The sequence below is a fragment of the Nipponia nippon genome, unplaced genomic scaffold (assembly GCF_047370975.1).
Source record: "Nipponia nippon isolate SJK-2023a ecotype South Korea unplaced genomic scaffold, ASM4737097v1 scaffold_6, whole genome shotgun sequence".
In the NCBI taxonomy this organism is placed as follows: domain Eukaryota; kingdom Metazoa; phylum Chordata; class Aves; order Pelecaniformes; family Threskiornithidae; genus Nipponia; species Nipponia nippon.
Window position 1 is genome coordinate 25,365,820 of NW_028262380.1, and position 21,936 is coordinate 25,387,755.

At 42.0% G+C, this 21,936-nt stretch overlaps 1 protein-coding gene across 2 annotated transcripts in view; it reads left to right on the plus strand.

The window, feature by feature from the left end:
- The window catches only part of PGCKA1 (PDCD10 and GCKIII kinases associated 1), a 46,186-nt gene extending 27,419 nt beyond the window's left edge, over window positions 1-18,767 (plus strand). For both annotated transcript variants that reach the window (XM_087736778.1, XM_009461846.2), the window contains 2 exons: window positions 15,037-15,084; window positions 16,179-18,767. In XM_087736778.1, the coding sequence (XP_087592904.1) occupies window positions 15,053-15,084; window positions 16,179-17,130 (984 nt within the window). In that variant the 5' untranslated portion in view covers window positions 15,037-15,052 and the 3' untranslated portion in view covers window positions 17,131-18,767. The remainder of the gene's footprint in view (window positions 1-15,036; window positions 15,085-16,178) is intronic.
- Window positions 18,768-21,936: the final 3,169 nt, after the last annotated feature.

Sequence of the window (21,936 nt, forward strand, 5' to 3'; positions counted from 1 at the left end):
AACCATTAGGAAAAAAAAAGAAAGTGTAAAGAACAATAACATACATATAAAAACCTCTGTGTTTCCAGTGAATTAGACTAGTCAGAAATTAGTCAATGGAGGAACTCATCAAGTATTTTTTTTTTAAGTAAACCTAAATGTCTCCAACTGATTTCAGTGTACGATTGTTTCTCAAGTAGGCACACAGAATATGGATGCACCCAGTGTAAAAGGCTTGTGGTGTTCAGGATACTCAGACCAGGCCACTGAACAGGGTTTAAATTACAGAATATCACTGAAGCAGGATAGAGCAGTTCAAACTTCGGTTTAATCCTCCAGCTAATACAACAAGGGGAAATACCTAGGACAGGCATTACTTTGAGGTAACACCTCAAAGTACAAACTACAAATTACTCAAAGTACAGATATTTCTAGAAGGAACCAGCCCCTCGTGAAGGTACAGAATAGGAACTATATGACAAGACAGGGAACAGATGCATATTTTTGAATACTCAAATATTTCAGAAATTATTAGGAGCAAATAACAGCTTTTAAATGCTACACTAAAACGATGTGAACATGGAACAGAATTTCTAAATTATAGCTTTTATTTTTACTGCAACATCTTTATAAGCTACCTTCTATTCTAAAATAAACATAAAAAACAGGAACTTGGATATTTACAGCACACATCAATTGCCATGCACTTTTCTTTCAGCAACCCCATGCAACCAAGTCAAACAAGTTCTATGTATGATGTCTTCCTACTGTTCCCTTGAGAAGTCATAGAATCATTAAGGTTGGAAAAGACCCTTAAGATCATCGAGTCCAACCGTCAACCTAGCACTGCCAAGTCCACCATTAAACCATGTCCTCAAGCACCACATCTACCCATCTTTTAAATACCTCCAAGGATGGAGACTCAACCACTTCCCTGGGCAGCCTGTTCCAATCCCTGACTACCCTTTCAGTGAAGAAGTTTTTTCTAATATCCAACCTAAACTTCCCCTGGCGCAGCTTGAGGCCGTTTCCTCTCATCCTATCGCTTGTTACTAGGGAGAAGAGACCAACCCCCACCTTGCTACAACCTCCTTTCAGGTAGTTGTAGAGAGCAATAAGGTCTCCCCTCAGCCTCCTTTTCTCCAGACTAAACAACCCCAGCTCCCTCAGCCGCTCCTCATAAGACTTGTGCTCTAGACCCTTCACCAGCTTCGTTGCTCTTCCTTGGACACACTCCAGCACCTCGATGTCCTTCTTGTAGTGAGGGGCCCAAAACTGAACACAGCACTCGAGGTGCAGCCTCACCAGTGCCGAGTACAGGGGCACTATCACCTCCCTGCTCCTGCCGGCCACACTATTCCTGATACAAGCCAGGATGCCATTGGCCCTCTTGGCCACCTGAGCACACTGCTGGCTCATGTTCAGCTGGCTGCCAACCAACACCCTCAGGTCCTTTTCTGCCAGGCAGCTCTCCAGCCACTCCTCCCCTAGCCTGTAGCATTGCATGGGGTTGTTGTGACCCAAGTGCAGGACCCGGCACTTGGCCTTGTTGAATCTCATACAGTTGGCACTGGCCCAGCAATCCAGCCTGTCCAGGTCCCTCTGTAGGGCCTTCCTACCCTCCAGCAGATCAACACTTCCACCCAACTTGGTGTCATCTGCAAACTTACTGAGGGTGCACTCAATTCCCTCATCCAGATCATCGATAAAGATATTGAACAGGACCGGCCCCAACACTGAGCCCTGGGGAACACCACTTGTGGCTGGGCACCAACTGGATTTGACTCTATTCACCACCACTCTCTGGGCTCGGCCGTCCAGCCAGTTTTTAACCCAGTGCAGAGTGCACCCATCCAAGCCATGAGCAGCCAGCTTCTCCAGGAGAATGCTGTGGGAGACTGTGTCAAAGGCTTTACTGAAGTCCAGGCAGACAACATCCACAGCCTTCCCCTCATCCACTAAGCGGGTCCACTTGTCATAGAAGGAGACCAGGTTAGTGAAACAGGACCTCCATTTCATAAACCCATGCTGGCTGGGCCTGATCCCTGGGTTGTCCCACATGTGCCGCATAATGGCACTCAAGATGACCTGCTCCATGACCTTCCCTGGCACCAAGGTCAGGCTGACAGGCCTGTAGTTCCCCAGATCCTCCTTCTGACCCTTCTTGTAGCTGGGTGTCACGTTAGCTAACTTCCAGTCAGCTGGGACCTCCCTGGTTGACCAGGACTGCTGATAAATGATGGAGAGTGGCTTGGCCAGCTCCTCTGCCAGCTCCCTCAGTATCCTTGGGTGGATCCCGTCTGGCCCCATGGACTTGTGAGCATTCAGGTGGAGGAGCAGGTCGGTGACTGCCACCTCTTTGACAACTGGTACTTCATTCTGCTTCCTATCTCCATCTCCCATCTTAGGGGCATGAAAACCTTGAGGATGACCACTCTGACTATTAGACTGATGCAAAGAAGGCATTAAGTACCTCAGCCTTCTCCTCATCCTTTGTGGCAATGTTTCCCTCTGCATCCAACAAAGGATGGAGATTCTCCCTGGCCCTCGTTTTGTCCCTGAGGTATAAGTGCAATGACCCTTTGAAATCCATAACCAGGACTCCAACACTTGTGTTTCCAAAGCTGGGGAGCAAATAATGACACAATTTTACCAACAGGAAGAGACAACTGCTTGGACTACCATGGACCTTCTTCCTGTTTAAGACCTTTTCATTTAACTATACATATACATGTATGACACCTAAGGAGAGGTACATGTATATAGAAATATAACCTTACAACCTAACCTGCCATGTCATTTCTTTATCACAAGGATCATGGCATAAAGATGACAAGCCACTTCCTCTAGCTGAACCTGAGCTGTCCTGCAAGACTGGACAAATGAGGCAAATGAGTCACGTTTTTCTCTCGAAAAGATTCACTGCATCATATACATGACACACATGAAGTCTCCACTGTCCTCGGGGAGGAAAGTCACAAATCAACTGCCAATACTGCTTCTACCCATACCACTGCTATGCCAGTGGGACCCAGATTCTCTGCAGTGTAACACCTAGCTAGCAGAAAAAGAAGTTATCTGTATGGACACCCTGTCCTCAGACCCTATTCAAGCTTCCATTTCACTAAGCCCAGGACGATCTATTGTATATCACACAGATATCTATCATTCGGTCAGGACAGAGCCTTTTAAGTAGAGCCAGGAAAATCTGGCATTTTAAAGGATTTCTTATTCCAACTCCATTATTAATTGTGTTCACTCTAATACTTTTAGCATCCTGGTGACACTTGGGTGAATTTTAAGTGCCCAAACCCAAAACTGAAATCCACAGCACTCTCTGGAAGTCCACAGACACTGCATTTCCACCCAGGTGTCCAGTTGACTAAAGCTGTTTTGATGGACATACCAGAGCTCCTACCATCTTGACAAGTTTCAGCAAAATATCTCCTGCCAAGCTCATCTGGGAATTGTAAAATAAGCAGACTATTTGTATTAGGAATCAGGAAAGGCTGTCCAGCCAAATACATGACAGAACAGGGAGTACAAGTTAAGAGCAAGGATCTATAATCAAATATCCACATGCATCTAAGTCAGGAGGGACAAGGCATTTCAGCTGGATACCCAGCCAAGTCTACTGACAGCTTATGAACTCCTTGCCCTCGGGTGTGACTATACCAGATTTCCTGTGGCCTGAAACCATACAGTGTTGTTGAGGCTCCAAAGGCTGTCAGGTACATTAAGGCCACATCTCACACATACTTAGAGCACAACGTTTGACCTAAAACACAGCAGCCACAGCAACTCCCTGTCAAAACACCAGGGGAGGCAGTGATTATTTTACATAGTATTCAAAGGGTTAGAGAATTCCCTCATAAATTAGGAGCCCCGGTTCTGTTTGACCCTCAAAGCCACATCTCTCAGCTGTCGAACTCACATCCTTGATGGCATGCTGTAAAGAAGGCTGCTGAAGCCTGCCACTGGGAAGGGAACTGTTCCAGGCAAAGCATAAGCAAAGGATCCTGTGAATTGTAGCCCTGTGGCAGCACTATCTCAGCCCCTGATTCTAGGGCTCTTTTTATTTAAGTGTTTTAAAAAGACATTGGACGCAACAAAGGTTTTTTCAGACCAAGGGTTGGAACCCAAGAATCCATTCTCCAAAGTGCAAAATCACACAAGGTTGCAAAGAGACACTTTAACCTACCAGGAGAGATGAGATTTCAGATATAGTCCCTCTTTGTTACATAAAAATTGGCTATAGCTATTTTGAGACTCCAGCTATGTCCCCAAACACAGATCCCCACTTGGGCCTAGCTTAACACAATTACTGAATCAAATATAGTTTCTCTACTGATTGCTTCTTTCACACGTACATGACCATCTGCTTATCATCATATCCATTTTTTGCCTTGTCACACGTTTAGACCATGCATCCCTTGAGAAGGAGCGTATTTCTATGTTTGCTTCTGCACAATATGGACCTAAACATAATTCAGGGGTTTAGGTCCCACTAGAGTACAAGCTATTATATTTTATAGGAATAACAATTTTAAGAGACAGGAAATATAAACTTCTTCAGTAAGTTAAACACCAGACAGTGATGTAAGTTTGGGAAGACCAGATGTAGGGAATAAGCTTGGCAGAAGAGGAAATGAGTGGTTTTATGCTACAAGCTATGTTTGTTTTTCCTTTGTGCAAACTGGCTAATGATTGTGAGAGTTTTACCCTTTGCCCCCTCTTCCTTTTCATCATCAAAAATAAAACAAACATTTTGCATCATAAAAAATGGGGGTAGGGAAATGTTCTGCGACCCAATGCTGTACATGACGAGGAACTAGTCAGAGAGAATGCATTTCCTCTTAAATATCTTATAAATATTTAAAATCAGTTGCAAATAGGAAAAAAGGACACGTTTAGATTACCTCTAAGTTGTAACCCATGTGCCCTCTAGGGCACTCTACTGCAGTAATAAGGGCCTCACAAAAAGGTCCACCTCCCCTGTGAGCTGGCCTTACTTTCTCAGAGGTGTTTACAAAAAAGGCTACAGCTACCAGAGAGATTAGTCAGTGAATGAAATAGTACAAGAATGACTTCAAAATAAAAAACATTGGCAGAGTGAAAATAAGAATCTACAATGAGAACAAAACATGGGATTTTGTATACTTACTAATACTGTCAGGAAGCCACTAGGGGTACGTGGAAGGTCTGGCTGACCTTACTGGTTTGGAAAGAAGGACATTTTGAGGAGGAGCTAGTAGGACTTAACATAGCTATGCATATTATGACATTTTTTGGAAGATCAGCTTAGGCAATAACCAACAGTTACAACTCAAAACAAAACACCTTTCGTAAAACTGATAGCATCTACTTTTCATTACCTTCCCCTTCTGCCAGCACACCTGCAAACAAGTGCAGCTGTGCTCACACTGAACTGGCAACACTCAAGCTTCCCTGCCTTGAGACCTGCCCACCACTGCATCTTAGTTTGGTGCAAAACAGCTGCATGAAAAAGCAAGAAGGTGAAGGGGCAAGGTGGGAGCAGAAATACCATCAGAATCTGATAAAAACTTAGCTAGATGCCTGGGGGCATGGGAAGAGAGCAGCTGTAAAGAAGGGGAGCAGTTTCTGGTGTTGCATTTGCATGAACTCAGATGCTCCCCATTCCAGGTAAAGTGTTTACACTGGCATGTAACAGCTTGCAGGTATTGCCATTGCCAACTATACTGGTATAGCTTCTTGGTATTACAACTACACATATGTAAGATAATCAGCACATATTTTTCTAATATCAGCAGAATTGGGCTAAATCTGACTTGTGAGTAAGCTCAATCAGCTCTTTGAGTGAGAATATGAATGTAAGCAGATATTTCCATTACTCTGAGCATCCTGACTGCCAGAGTCACTTCTCATCAGATTGTAGCCGGACATCATGCTGGCAGGATGCTCTTCCCCAGCACTGAGAAATGCCACAGCACGCACCCACAATTAGAGGCCATAATTGACTCCTACACAGTAGACACACCTCCCAGCTAGCAGACTGCACTCTCCCTTGGATGCTGTTATGAATAATCCAAAGATATAATATGTAGTTTGTACCATTTCATGTACATAGCAATTAGCGTTGACTGCTAATGTTGTGATCCTGGGACAAAGAGCACAGTAAGTGCAAATTTTTGTCAATTATTATTATTATTGCAAATTTCCTGGATAAACACTTAGTAACAAGCATACATTTTCAGATGACGCCACACAGATAGAGGTTAAAGCCATGATAACATTACTCCCCTCGTTATTTAGTGAGTAGGTTTGGTGATCAGCTGATGCTGTATTGATAGTTCACCAGGCAAGCATAGTGTTTGTTATTTGGGTGTTTGATATTAAATCAATTTGCTCTGTAATCTCCTGAAAAGTGTGGGATTAAGCTAATTAGAAACAATTCTGTTTAAGTGTCACTTGGTTTGCATTTCACCATGCTACGACTGCTCACATACCTTTGTCATTTAAGGATTCTGTTATCCTGTCATGTATTACCTTGCTGAAGCAAAAACACGTTGTGATATCAGAGCTACTTCCTCAGTAACAAAAGTACTACTCTATGTCAGAATACAAAGCATCAAAGTTTATGAAGCCATAACTGAGCAAGTCCTATAAATTCCCAGATAATAAGCAACACATGCTTCCGAGGCACAAGAATCTGCAGGTTTTGATACCTGCCCTGGTTAAAGCCACTTTTCTCCCTTGAATAAACGACAGTGAGTGTAAATCAGTTTCATAGCTTCATCACAAAGAAGCATAAATTATACCCCTAAGTCCCTACACACAAAACCAACCCCAAACTTCATGCTTTGAATAGCGTACAGAATACATCAAATTCTTCCCTCACTGAAACAAACAGCCATTGTCTGTACACAGTGCCAGTGTGTAATATCACCCAAAAGTTTGACACTTCAGTCACAGAAGCACATAAAGAATCAGGCCATCGTCTCAAACAACGTACAATCCGTGGGCTCAATTCAGCCTCGCCAGGCAGAAAAAAGGGGAACAATCATCTTCAAAAAAATACGTGTTCTTCTCAGCAGCTGAAGATAGTGTAAGGATTATTTGCATTTATGCAATGATGACATTTATCTATGAAAAACAGAGTACCTGATTTGAAAGGGAACAAGCAGAGAGTGGCAATGAGAGTCTAACAGCTAAAGCTGACTGCTGTAAGTCACCACGGTAGTTACACTGTGGCTGAGGAAGTTTTATATGAATTGTTGATGGGTCGCTCTGCATCAACTTCTCTTATCTTCACAGTTAGCTGTACTAGAGATGCATGCAAACCGTTCAGTGGGCAAATAAAGCCTCAGTGGAGAATAAAAGTGGCTGGTAGACCGGTGCAGCTCCCCAGCTTTGTTTATGAACTAAATGAATAGACCACATTTGAGGAGGAGGAGTAATGAGGAGAAGGACAGGCAGTAACAACCTCAGCAATAACCTTGTACTGGCAGGATGGCATAAGGCTCTTCCTGGCAGACACTCTGACACTCCTTATTCCTAAATATAGAGCCTGCCTCCCTCAAAACAGGAGGGTAAACCAAGCTGCACCTGGAAAAAAAGTTGCATAGTTCCCTTTTCTTGTAGAGCAATGCAGGCAGCAGGGACGCAGGGTGACTCAGAGTCAATCCGCAGGTCATACTCCATCAGCAGGATGACACAGCCAGGTATTCTTAGTAGGGCTGGACTGCATGATGGCTGAAGTGTGGAAATGACACTTCAGTGCTGCACTTGAAGGAAATGCGAACAAAGAGACTGAAATCAATTCAGGTACAGAAAAACAGACAGAAAGAACCCATGAGGTAGGACCCGCTTCCTATAAGGGAGCATATTATGGTATTTCTTCAAGTTAGTTCATTTATTTTAGATTTATATGATGATTCAGTTTTTCCCTGAAGCACTTTTAAAACAAATTTCCAGACTAAGAATCAGTCATAAAAAAGGAATGTAAACAGATTTCAGCCCAGCTTTAAGTATTGGTCTTAATGCAGAGTTAAGCACAGACTAGTTATCAAATTGTCACCTCCATAACTACTACGCTAAGACCAGAGTTGACACAGGCTCTAGACACTCGCTGAAAAAGATCAGACATTCTACATGGTTTTATTTTTCACGATATTTTTGGCTGTCACCTATATGCTAAATGTGACTGTTCCAGCCAAACTGGGCTGTAACTTTCAGGTACAAGAGTAGAGGTGATCTGGAGTTTTGTGGGAAAGTAATTTGTTTTCAAAAGACATTTATCTGTCAGCTCCAAAGGTTTCATCAGTGGTGTTAGTCTCCACAGACCATCAGCAGGAAAGGATTCTGGGCCCAGAACAGGTGGTTGGGGGGGGGGGGTGTCCCCTCTCTCTCTCTCTCTCTTTAGAGGCCCTCTGGCCTCAGAATAGTGACTAAGGTCAGGAAAAAAACCCACAGGATTTGAAGAGCTCTCTGTATTTTAAGCAAAGACAGACAGTTCTTACAGATGATATTCACCCAAAAGTAGTGATCAGCCTGCACAGCACATGGCTAACAAAGTTACGTCCCTGCTCTTTCTTCCTTTACAACCTTTACCCCATTATCCTCTCTCTCCCTCTACCACAGGCTTGTGTTTTTCTTCTACTGTATGTTTACTAGTTTTCTCAATTTCTAAATATAGTTCTCAGCTCTACCATCTGTCCCACAGTCTTTCTGTGCTTCTTTTACGTTACCTGTCTGTCATTGACATCAATTGCTTCTCTGCCTCCACACCTCAGTAACATGTTGCACTTTCCTCCTCCAACCTAGACACACCTGACCCTTTCTCAGACCTTGGCACATGCTGAGGACAGCCTCTGCAATCTTTTGAGGTGTGAATGCTTACTCAGCACAGAAGGCAAACCTCACATCCCACTACGAGAAGCTTGCAAAGTGCTAGAGCTCTCTAAGGTTATTTCCACCCCGAATTATTTATATTCCCTCTGTACATATTTCTCTGCAGGCACTTTCTCTTCCCACATTTGCTTTTGTGAATGCCTCCTAGCTGGTTAGCATTTGGCATCTATAGGACACCTTGCTAGCAAAAAAAAAGAAAACACCAAACCAAAAAAAACCACAAACCACTAAGGAAATTGTGTTTGTGTTAGTAGTGAGGCAGCCAGGCTTAATTCTGATGAGCGAGGGTTTGAGTCCTTCACAAAGAGACTGGTAGCTGAGGCCGGTACCCTGAGAACAGACAGGTTTCACTGAGGAATGCAAAGCACAGAAGGGAAGATGGTGAAGACACTGGCAGGGTCTAGTCTGAAAGGTCCCTCTACTGGAAAAAGTGAGAGAAAGAGGTGCCCTCGGCCCCTGGGAGATGCATCATCCAGGCTCAGCAGCCCAGATAATACACATATAGGAAAGAATTCCTTACTTTGTAATCTAGAGTGGGAAAGGATGGAAGAGAGAGAAAAGCCAAAGAAACAGCAGAAGTTCATAAAGCACCAGAGTGTGGGGGGAGGAAAAACACAAACAAACAAAAAACCCAACTGGCTTATTAAAAGAATGACCCAGGAAAAAAGTCACCAAGCCAGAGTTTATCAATTTGAGACCTACTAGGAAAGCTATTTTAATATGCTGTCCCCTCACCTTTCTGCTTCTGCTCCTGGAGAGGTTTTTAAAAAAAAAAAAAAAATCAAGACAGAAGAAAAAAAACACACCATGAACAAAAATAAGATTGGCCTTTTTCTGTTTCTATATAAACTTCCAAGAATATTGAGAAAGGCTGACAAACCATTTTTATTTCTCAAAAATGTTTCCCCTTCCCTTTTCATGACATTATCTTTTGTTCGCCGTTTGTTTATTCATAACACAGCTACAGTTTAAATAGACAATATAAGCTATGTTATTACATCATTTAAAATCAGATACGTTGTGTTTCTCAAATCTGATAAAGCAAAGCAGACTTCTCAAAGCACATGTGGCTTGTAATGCAAGGTTACATTTTTGGAGTCAGACACTATTCTTATTATCTTCAGCAAGGTCTCACACTTTAAGAAAAGTCCCACTTCATTCTCTTAGCAGGTGCCACCATAAAAATATTTAACAGCCTTCCCTTTTTCAGCATTAGCTTTACTGCTGGCATTGGTGTTCTGCTCTCCTCAAATTAAGTCTAATTACTACCTCCTTAATAACTGTAGTAGGATTTTTTTCCAACTGGTTTTAGAATAGTTGCTCTTCTGTATCATTTTCTTTTAAAGGAAAGTCATTCTTTCATGACATCAGGTCTTCCTGGTCTCTCTGTGAACACTTGGTTTAATACATTGCAAGGACATTATATCTAGACTATCTTTTGCATGGTCAACTAAAGGTCTGCTGGGGGAAAACACACACAGAGTTGGGCCTCTTCCAACTCTTTCAATGAAGAAAAGTATCATAACTTCAACGGAAGCAAGTACTGACACTGAATATGCAAACTACAAGGCTATCCGACTCTCATGCTGCAAGAATCTGATTATTTTGTAAAAACTGCTACAAGCTCAAGCTCAGAGACACACTTCAGAAGATTCGTAGAATAGAATCATAGAATTGTTTAGGTTGGAAAAGACCCTTAAGATCATCGAGTCCAACCGTCAACCTAGCACTGCCAAGTCCACCACTAAACCATGTCCTCAAGCACCACATCTACCCGTCTTTTAAATACCTCCAGGGATGGAGACTCAACCACTTTCCTGGGCAGCCTGTTCCAATGCTTGATAACCCTTTTGGTGAAGAAATTTTTCCTAATATCCAACCTAAACCTCCCCTGGCAGAACTTGAGTCCATTTCCTCTTGTTCTATCGCTCGTTACTTGGGAGAAGAGACAACACCCACCTCGCTACAACCTCCTTTTAGGTAGTTGTAGAGAGCAATAAGGTCTCCCCTCAGCCTCCTCTTCTCCAGACTAAACAACCCCAGCTCCCTCAGCCTCTCCTCAGAAGACTTGTGCTCCAGACCCTTCACCAGCTTCGTTGCCCTTCTTTGGACACGCTCCAGCACCTCGATGTCCTTCTTGTAGTGAGGGGCCCAAAACTGAACACAGCACTCGAGGTGAGGCCTCACCAGTGCCGAGTACAGGGGCACTATCACCTCCCTGCTCCTGCTGGCTACACTGTTCAGCAGCTACTCAAAGCTGGAAAAGTGACAGTTCAAAATTAGGCAGAGTAAAAAAAAATTTAATTCTAGGCCTCCCTCATTCCTCTCACCTGAACAGCTCTATCTCCTTCCTGTAAATGCTCCAAATGTTCTAGTGCATGTCTAAAAAAAAAAATCTGTCCTTAGCATTTTAGTAGAGCTTTAATGCCAGATAATGTGTTAGTGTTTAGGATTAAGTGACTGCATAATAACCAGTGACAGAAATTTACAGGCCTTCAGGAATTTCATGATTGAGAAAGAATGATGTCTAGGATTAATGGCAATTTGATCTGAATTCTGAGGATCTACATGTTAAGGCCAAGCATTTTCCTGCCACTTTAGGCAGGCAGCCTTTTTTTGCAGGGGAATAAGCAGTGTTCTGCAAGGGAGTATTCCGCATCACATCATGTTCATCTGAAATTATCTAATCGATTTAGCAGCACAGAATATCTAACAGAATAAATGTCTTATAAAAGGCAAAAAAAAGTTTGAACATAAAAGGATGCAATGTTTCTAAACTCAATATCAGGTAACATATCATTATCCGTTGCTTGAGCCCTCTAACCCCTTTTTGTTGCAAGTCTGTAGCATGTGCTTGATTCAAACTGCTCCAGACAAGAGCTTATTAAAACTACTTATCTGTTAATGGAACTATGAACATCACACAATACACAAGTCTTTAGAGCAAGGTACCTAAAAAAAAAGATAAGTAGGATTAAAGGATGCCTTTTCATGCTATAAAAGCAATTTGTTCCCCAGACTTATTTGCAAACTTTAAAGATTATTATAAATATGGAAGAAAAGGGCAAGGGAAAAAAAAAAACAACAGTGTTCAGACAGTGACATTGTAAAACCATATTCCTATTTCAGGGATGTGAAATAATTTATAAGATAATACAACATAAAGTATTTTCCATATGTAATAGTTTATTCATGCCAGAGGACAGATCCAGTTGTAACTAATCAGTGGAAAAGCTTAACACAGTCGCTGCGGAGATAATTCAAACAGTAACTGTAATTGAAAAAACCAACCAGGGAAGTGCTTCCTATGAAAAACAACAGTAATTTCCATTTATAATTGTCTTCTATGATGATCACAAGCATCTTTACAACAGAATAAAGGACAGCAATTAGCACTTCCCAATGGTTAAAACCTATGAGCAAGATTTTGTCATTTAAAAAAAAAAAAAATCACAACAACTTACAAATAAAAGCACTAAGTAGGAAATTTGTCAGATAAAAGTTTAAGCAGAAGCAGCCTGACCTGAAGTGCCCACACCCAGCTAGAAGCAGTATCCATTCACAGAACTGGTCTGCATGCAAACCAGGACTGGTTTCACCAAACCTATGAAATTTAAAGCCAAGCCAAAGGCTGTATGGGCATTTCAGTGGGCTCACAAGGCAACTCACAGCAATTGAATTTATCATGATTTAGCAGAGCTGAAATAATATTTGCATACTCTTAGCACATGGCAAGCATGAGGGATGGTAAGAGTCTGTATAAAAAGAGGCTTAACATAACCCAAGTTATATTGCCTTTCCCATGAACAGAGATCACACGGTGACATATCTAACATGTGGAAACCTGCCAGCCACTGACACTTGAAGGTTGAGTCTATCAACAGCTGGTCACCTTTATGCAGTTTTTATTCTTTTAGTTTAGAAGCAGGTTTAACCTAAAACTAAAGATGTCAGTCAAACCAAAAAGAGTGTCCACATACAGCTCAGCTCAACTGAATTAGCTTCACATTAGTCTTAACCTAAAGAAGGGCTATAGCTAATTCAGCTTTTAACATGATCAAAGCAAATTGTATTAAGAATTCCTCTTTGGCTGGAAAAGATGGCTACACCAGCCAGCTCAAATAAGCCCCATACATAGTCAAACCTGTCCAAACGCCTTTGTACTATAGAGCGACTGCACATAAGGAGGGTCTGTACACACGACCACCTCACCAGTTATTGCACCCTCTTCAGATGAAAAACCCTGTATCAGAATTCCTGCTATGACATTGTTGAGGGGTGGGGGACAATGACACGCAGCACAAGATCAGCAGAAACGTGGAAGGGAGAATGCATTTAAGGAAGAGAGGGAAGCAGCACCAAGACAGAGGAAGCAAAGCAGCTGGCTTACAAGCCATCCCAGCAGGCACCGGGCTACAACAAGCTGGCTACTCCTGATAGAAGTTTCTGCTCCAAAACAGTTCACGTGCAGACAAAGACAAAAAGCATAGGTAGAGGCAGCTACATGCTAGCTAAAACCAGCTGCTGAATGGCTGCAGGCCCTTAGAGGCTCCAGGAATGAGGGGCCTGACATCAGGCATTTCATTCAGTGCTAACACCAGAGGAAGTCAGATTTTAGAGGGAAAAAAAGTGAGACGATAAGCCCATACAACAGAATTTGGATTGTAATTTCTGCTAGCATAATCACTGGTGTGCAGTTCAGGCCATGGCTGGTAAGAATAAGCAAACACCACTTTCCTTTAGTGTTCTGTGAATAAATCACTCTAGAAACTACCCTGACCTTGCATCATCAATTTCTGTTTTATGGGAAGTGAGCTGCTGTCCTTAAGTAATAGCAAAAGTATGTGAGGTTGTAGAACATCTCAAGAGGAAAAAAAAAAAAAGAGCCTGAATAATGATGAACAAAACATATTAACAACCTGTCCTGACTCGATTAACTTGAAATAAGATAGCCCCAACCCATAAAGAATAATTTTTTTTATAGGGTTTTGGGATGTTCAAATCTGTGTCTTCACTTCTGGTTCAGAACATAAAAGTTCAAGGGTCCAAATTAGCAAACTATTTCTTCCCATAATAGACTTTGGCATATGAACCATGTACGTGATAGCTCTTAGCATCTCACTGGGTCAATGACACACGTATACAGAAAGCTTGCAATATACAGAGATGTAGCAAAATGCAAACACCCTGCTAGCTCTAGTCAAACTCTGAAGAATTTACCCTAGTAAAAAGCAGGTGCAACACACTGCATATAATGAAGTGCCAATCCCAGCAATATGTCTGTGTCTAAGAGTTCCACAAAAATGTCACCTCATTGCTCAGTAGCTGTCACAGAGCCAGCTGAGTGGGGACAGGAGTTATTAGGAAAGAATAAATCTGTAGTTCCCCACACCTTGAGAACTCTGCATTTGTGGTTCCCACACCTCATCTAAAAAGGATGTTGAAATGCAAAAGGCCCAGAAAACCCCCACAAGGGCAATCTATACGCATGAAACAATGTCAGTATATGTAACATCTAAAAAGATGAGGATTCTTCAGACTGCGTATCAGAACTGAAGGGGAAGTACAGGACCTGTACTATAGTGGCAATAGGACATGATGCTCACCACCTGCTCTAATACAAGAACTAGAAGGCATCAAATACTGCTAGTAAGAACCAGGTTCAAGTCAAACAAAAGCAGGTGCTTCTTCACACAGGCAAGGCTGGGCTGTGAAGCTCCCAAATGAAGGATGCTGTAGATGCTAACAGTTTACTGTACTTCAGAAAACAACTGGATAAATTCATGGAACAGAATTCCATCAATAGCTGCCAAAAAAACCAAACCAAAACAAAAACAAAAAACCCAAACGACTACTCTCTGACTTTGGAGACTCCAAATCATAAAATTGCTTAGGAAAATAGTCTGGGACAACACCACTATCTGTTTAAGAACCATTAAATTCTTCCTCAGATTTTTCCCCAACTAAAGGCCACTATCAATGCAAGATAGCAACCTAGAAAGACCTTGAACTGCACTGCATCCATTCTTCTGTAGGCATCTTTCTTTTTAGCTAATAAAACCCTTCTAAACATGACCATAATTTTCAATGCAATTGCCCATATATTAATTTCATAATGCTTCACTCACTTCCCCTCTCCCCTGCCTTCCCTCTCTCTCTTTTCAGATTAAAGAAAATCCAGATGGGGTGCAGGTGCTGCAAAATGATACAAAGGTACAACAGAACAAGAGTTGCTTAGACTGAATAAAAGAAATGCATTAAAACATATGTCTGTGCTCCCCTACACCTGCTGCTAAATTAAGCCTATTTACAAGCTTGGAGTTTTCCCAAAGTTTACAGTATCTTTAAAGTCATGACAGAGCATAGGCATACTGATTCCCTGTGAATGTCCTTTAGATTTACTGTAATTGAGGTCCATTTCTATAATTCCTATCCCACAGAAAAATTGTGTGGCATTGAAAACTCATCTTTAGTGAAGCTTTTTCTCATTTAAGTAGCATGACCTCCCTTCAGTTCAGTAGAACAAAGAGCACAGACCTTGTCAGATCCTCCCTCTCTCCTAAGCAATGAAAATGAACTACAGATCCTTGCCTCCATCATGACTTTTAAACGTAGTTAGTTGTGGGAACAATTCCCACATTAAAAGTCTCCCTGGAGAGGGAGACTAGCTAAGTTTCAGAAAAACAACACTTCAGCCCTACTTGATGGTTTCTCCCTCCCTTGGCCACATCTCTAGAACAGGTAAGGAGGTGGGAAAGAAAACTGGTGCTATATGAGAGAAAGAGGGGAGATAAAGACAAGAGAGAGGCTCTGAAAGAAGTAAGTCAAGGAAAAGTTAGGAGCAAGAGAAAAAAAAAAATAAGAAAGGAAAAAGGAGGGGTCAAAAATAAAAAAGGACAAAAAGATAAGACTTGAAAGGAAGAACACCAGGAAAAAAAAAAGGGAGACATTTTAGCAACTACATGAGGACATACTAACTAACAATGTATGTGATGACTATTCATTGGATAATCTACCCCCCAGAGAAAATAAAAAATAAAGCTGGAAACATGCAACAACCAACACAAGGTCGTCCTTCTGCTCCTGGTGAATCTCACCACAGGGGTTAGTTATGGCCAGTCCCAGGGGACAGCAGCCTACAGCACAGTTCAGCATTTCCATTCAGTTTAGCTCATTCTCAGGACCCCAGGTAAAGCTTAGTGACATGAGTTCCTCAAGATCTTCATCTTAAAAATTAAGCTTAATCCTTTTTCTAATTATATTAACTGCATAATTAACATTTCCTCTACAAATTTTCCTTCCTCCAGCTATATTTTTGATCCAGAAGAAGTACAATCGCCTGGATGCGTTCATGAAGTAAACAGCTACAAACACAATGAGCAAGGCAGCAACAAATCCAAATTCAAAGAGAACAGTGAAATTCAAGAACACCAAAATGAACTCCAGAAGGATGAGCTAAACAGAACAGAAAATAAAGCCCAGGTAAATAGCACAAAAGAAACTCTCTGGAACCACGGAGGCAATAATTTTCAAGAGGATGACCTTGTGAAGTGTGTTGCACAACTTGATGTTGCAGTCAATGGTGGCAACTCCTGCACTGGAGTGCACCCCATGCTCAATCCCACCACAAACCCAGTGAAAGAAGCCAGTGAACCGGGACCCTCCAGCCAGCCAGAGTCTTCTTCAGCCAGCAATAGAGACTTTTACACCAAACTACATAGGTCTGGCCAAGAGCTTGACCTAGAGGCAGGCAAGCAAAGGAAGGCAGCCTGCAATGAGCCAAACAGTATTCAAGATGGGAACTCCCAGTCAGCAGACGATAGCGTCTTTCTCAAAGGAAGTGCAGTACTGGAGACACAAAACAATGCCATACAACTGCCAGATATTGATTATCCCCAAAATGGCAACCAAACCAGGAACTATGTTGAAAAAGTTAGCTTTTCAGTCAACTGTGCACATTCAGACCAAAATACCGGGCCTTCAGCAATACAAGACCAGGACCTTTGTGTAACCCCACCTTCGCCTATGAAGGAGAACAGTATTGAACCTTTTAAAACCGACTCTGCAAGTTTGAGTGAGGGCATTCCTGGTGGTATCACTGCCATGGCTGTTACCAAAGTAACACAGGCACCCACACACCCCAACCACAAAGATGTCAATGGAGAAACTGAGGAGGAAGATGCAGAGGTAGCAGCAGCTCTGGCTGCACTGGAAGCTGCAACTGCCGGGGAAGACCTGGAAGATGACAACGAGTACTAGATGAAAGTTTCTTTCTAATACACTGGGTAAGATCCAGATTTTATTTCTGGATCTATATGAACACATGTACAGCACATGTGGACAGCTGTTATGAACAGCATATATAAAAGGAGTTGGGACTAAACTTATGTCCCTTCAGCTGTTTTATACAGCCTTTTAATTTCTACTGCCCGAGGTACTGAAGTGCTTCCTTGGCTAACAGTAATACTGACACTCTTCTATGGGGCCAACCAGGAGGGCAAAGCATCATTTCTTCCACACGGGATATTCTGCTGTATACCCACCTCACCTGGACTGACTCATGCAAACATTTCCTTTGGTTTTGACCCTCAAGAGGGTCTGCGCACACTGCACGTTCCAGGTTCAGAAAACTTCCATTATTTAAAACAGACCGATAGAAGCCACAGAGTTAGAAACCACAGATTTTCATCATACTAGCACAAAAAAAATAAAACCAACCCAAAGTTCTATGATCCAATGAAGTATGAAATAGGGAAGACAGCTTGGCTTGCACTTCACTGCAGTTACAGTTCCATTCCAGCTTAAGCCTAAATCAGTGCACGTGCAGCTGGCATTAGGGTGATAACCTCACCTCTTCCCTTACACCTCCCCTGGACTTTGTTGGATACCCCAAGCAACCTGCCTCACCTCATTAAAACAGCAGAAGCCTAGCCAAATCCAAGAGAGTGGGTAACTTTCTGTTGGTTTAATGAGCTGAAGTAGCTCAGATAAGACTTGCACATGCACTATAAGAGGTGCTGGAGAAGGATCAAAACTCAGTCCTACCAGTTTGGACAGATTAAAACTGTTGTAAAACTACAACCTGAGACCTCTCAACTTCGCTAAATTTTCCAGGCACACAGCACTTGCCTTAACAATACAGTTTGCAAACAGGTTGTGTCTCAGACTTCCCCAGCAAGATGTGTTTTGTTTATATACAAACAGCAAGAGCCAGTGTGGACCCATCCCTGGCTCTGCTGCAGTCCTTAAACTTAGAGCAGGAAAGGGATTAAGCTTCCAAGTTGAATTAAGCGTAAGATCTGAAAATATCAGAGCTGCGTCCCTGGAGTGTTTACCCTTTCTCTCATTTTCAGACTAGTATGTTGACCTTTCTTGTGGTAAAGCAAAGGACATAGACAAACTTGGTGCTGCCATTTCATCAAAAGTGGGATCTTAATGGTTGAAATAGAAAGTGCTTGACATTTTATACTGACATTTTGTGGTTTCTGAGTCTGTTATAAACTCTTAATAAATTTTTTTAATCATATGAAAAATCATCTGGTGGCTTTTGTGCTTTATGCATGTTCTGATTATATAACAGTTGCATAAAAGAAGTACTATAAGATATATCCTTCACTAGATATATGAAAAGCACCAACTATGTATTTGCCAACAGTATATGCTGAATCCTGGTCTAACCATTAACACATAAGTATCAGAATATTAGAAGGTGGGTTTTAAGTAATGTGTAGATATTTAAATTAATTCTGTTTAAATGCAGATTCCCTCTTTTCCTCCAAATACTGCAAGCCCAAACCAAGATTTCAATTTCTCAAAACATTAATGATATCCTTAGAGGCAATTAAAAAAACCCTAAAGTCTCAGCTACAAGAGAACTATATTCAGCTACAGATGAAAGTCACCACGTTGTATCTGTAAAATAAAAAAGCTTTATATGTTTTTAAAGTATTGTTGTACTGTTGATTTCTCTACCACTTTTCTACTTTAATAGGCCCTTCTAAGCATTTTCATAAGTGCATATAAGTTTTATGTGCACATTTGTGTATCAAAGATTACTGTAATACTGAATGACAGTGAAAGACTACTTGCACATTGCCTATTACTAGTTATGGTTATGACAGGACATAGCATATGTCTGCTTTTATATTGTGAGGGCCCTGAGGGCATTGCCAGACCTGACTGTCCCTGTCCACCCCCAGGGGCTCCCCCTGCCCTGTCCAGGGCCCACGACGCCATTTCAGCCCTTCAGGGCCATCAAACCCTGTCCCAGCTCTCCCCACTGCCCTGCTGCCCAGCCTGGCCGTGGGCCCCACCAAGCTGGGCCTACCTGCAGGCCGACAGCCCAGCCCAGTCTCAGCCTGGCCCCAGGGAGGTGCCCGATGCCCAGAGCTGGGGTTGCCCCGGTGCCCCCCACCCTGTCCCACTCCCTGGCTGGGGTGGTAGGACAGGCCCTGGTGTCGAGGCCCAGCCCTGCTGTCCCCGGGGAGCCTCTGCTGCTCCCCACGTCCCAGCCCCAGGGAGCCGCCAGCCCCTGCTGCACCATGAGAAATGATTTAAGTCAAAAAATGTTAAAGAAAGAAATGCAACAAACACCCCAGGAAATGTACCAAGTTTTTCAATATCCACTCAATTAGGTTTTTCTAACCTGAACTCCAAGCTGAACTTTGAGTGCAAATCACAGCAAGTTTTCATTTTGCTCACCAATTGTGGACCATTGGCTTTAAATCCTCTGCAAGAGACCAACTGGACCACAAACATCGCATTTCCTGTAGCCCAAGTTTTCATTGTCTTAAATGTAAGACAGGCAAAAACAGTGTAAAGCAAGTATGTTCACTGCATCAGAAATAACCGGTCAATGCTTCTCTTAACCAAAAAAAAAAAAAAGTCAGGCATATGCATACCTCAAATCTGCAGGATATGGAAAGCTTCCATAAAATAAACGATGTATCACCAACACTCAGACTTCTCTTATCTGCCATCTAAAAGTGCCCTGTGCAGTTTTGGTTTTGTTTTTTTAAAAAAAAAATACATATATATTGTTTTTATATTTATATACATGTTTATTTCCTTTCAGATTTACCATGTCACAGCTGAGCGTCAGGAATTCTTAACCATTTCTCAGACTGCAGTACACTTTTCACAAGTGAAAGAGAATCAACAACTTCTGAAATAATTTTTAAATACCAGACACAATTTCCTCCATAAAAATCAGCTTTTAAATAATTATGTGAGAACTAAATCTTATTCAGTTCCCTCAGATGTTGATGCAAAGAAACACAAACACTGCCAGCTTGAACAATCCATTTTGCTCAGACAATTGTGAGAGTAAAATTTAATATCTTGAGAAAACAGAGAAAGTCACAGGAAAAAATGTTACTGGAATCAAGAGTAAACTGTGTATTTTAAGACTTCTCTCAAAAACTACACAGCTTTTAAGACACCTCTTCCTCTTTTCCCCAAACACCATAATTTTAGGTACCAATCAATTATGTTTCCTATATTCAGATGGCTCACTTATGAAGTAGAGCTTAAATGCTCCAGTTTTCCTTTGATACAAAAGGAATTAATGAGGAGTTGGTTGGCCAATATCTATTGTCAATGTTTCTGTATTTGATGTAATGCTATATAGGTGAGTGTGAAGACATATGTAGCAATAAAGAAGAGGCATCAGGATGGGAAACTATTACCAGAGCTGGTATTTCTATGAAAGATTTTGCATCTTGGAAGCTCATGTTTTACTCATTATTCTCCAAAGCTAGCAACACAGCTTCAAGGGAAATTGTAATCTTTCCATACATAAGCAAAGAGACATTGAGTAAGCTTAGCACCTTCTCATTTAGCAGTGGGCCACCACTAGATGATGAAAAAGTTTTCAGATCACTGCAGAGATTCCAGATATGACAACAGGAGTGGAAGACGGCCCAGTCCACCCAACTCAAGGAAGTTAATGATTTCCTACAGAAAACATTACGGGGGAAGTTTGTTTACAGGGCAACAGAAGAACCTGAAATTTGATACTGCAGAATTCCTCAGTTCAGCAAACAAAACCCTAACAAGAAAGCAGGAACCTGGAAATAAATTCCACATGGATATTTTTTTTTTCTTTTAAAGAACAAAGGCAATCGGCTGGAAAATATTGCTATGGAGACTTCCCACTAAAAATTAAAATCCAGACATAGAAAGCCTATTATTTCCTAAAAGATACTTCAGATTTGATTGCTTTAAAATAATCTAAAAAATTTTGATTTTGGTTATTGTTAATTTTTAATGATTAATCTTCTGTTTAGGCAGACTTGCATACAAAACTCATCCAGTTAGCATCTGCAAAAAAAAAAAAAACTGTACTAAAGATCCAACATTAATCAAAATCAAGACAAATTATCAAAAGCCCTACAAAATAATACACATATTCCACCCTGACTGGGAATTACTTTTCCAGAGTCACGCATGAGCATTAATTAGCAGCCGACGCACGCCGCTATTGTTTTGACGTACGCCACACGGATGCTGTTCTTCCTCAGTGCTTCGATTAAAAATTTGGCTGAGGGAGAAGCTTACGTCGTTCCCGTTCATGACTGCAGCGGGGCCTGCCAGGCCGCCGGCAGGGCGCGGGGCAGGAGCCCAGCTGCCGGGTCCCGGCCGCCGCGGCCTTGCCGCCGCCTTCCCGCCCACCGCACCCCCTCCTTCCCCAGGGCACAAGAGACCGGGACCCTCACCCCCGGGCCCCCAAAATGCTATTGCAGAGAAACACTGAGGCACCTCAGGCCAAAAGTTTTTTGACTGCTCAATAAAAGCTTCAATAGCTCCCTCTGCTGCCAGCAAATATATATTTCAGCTGCTCTATGCAAAACTGCTGGCAGCTGACAGAAAACGGCACATCCCTGTCTCTCTGTCTCTTTGCATATATGTATATATGTATGTGTATACACATACAGGTATGTAGAATCCTTGAAAAATAAGATTTGGGGAATACTGCGAGTATCTTAATTTAACACACTCCCAAGATTGCTGCTTTTAAAGGATAATTATTTTCACTGTAAATCAAAATACTGAAGGCCAGTAGTT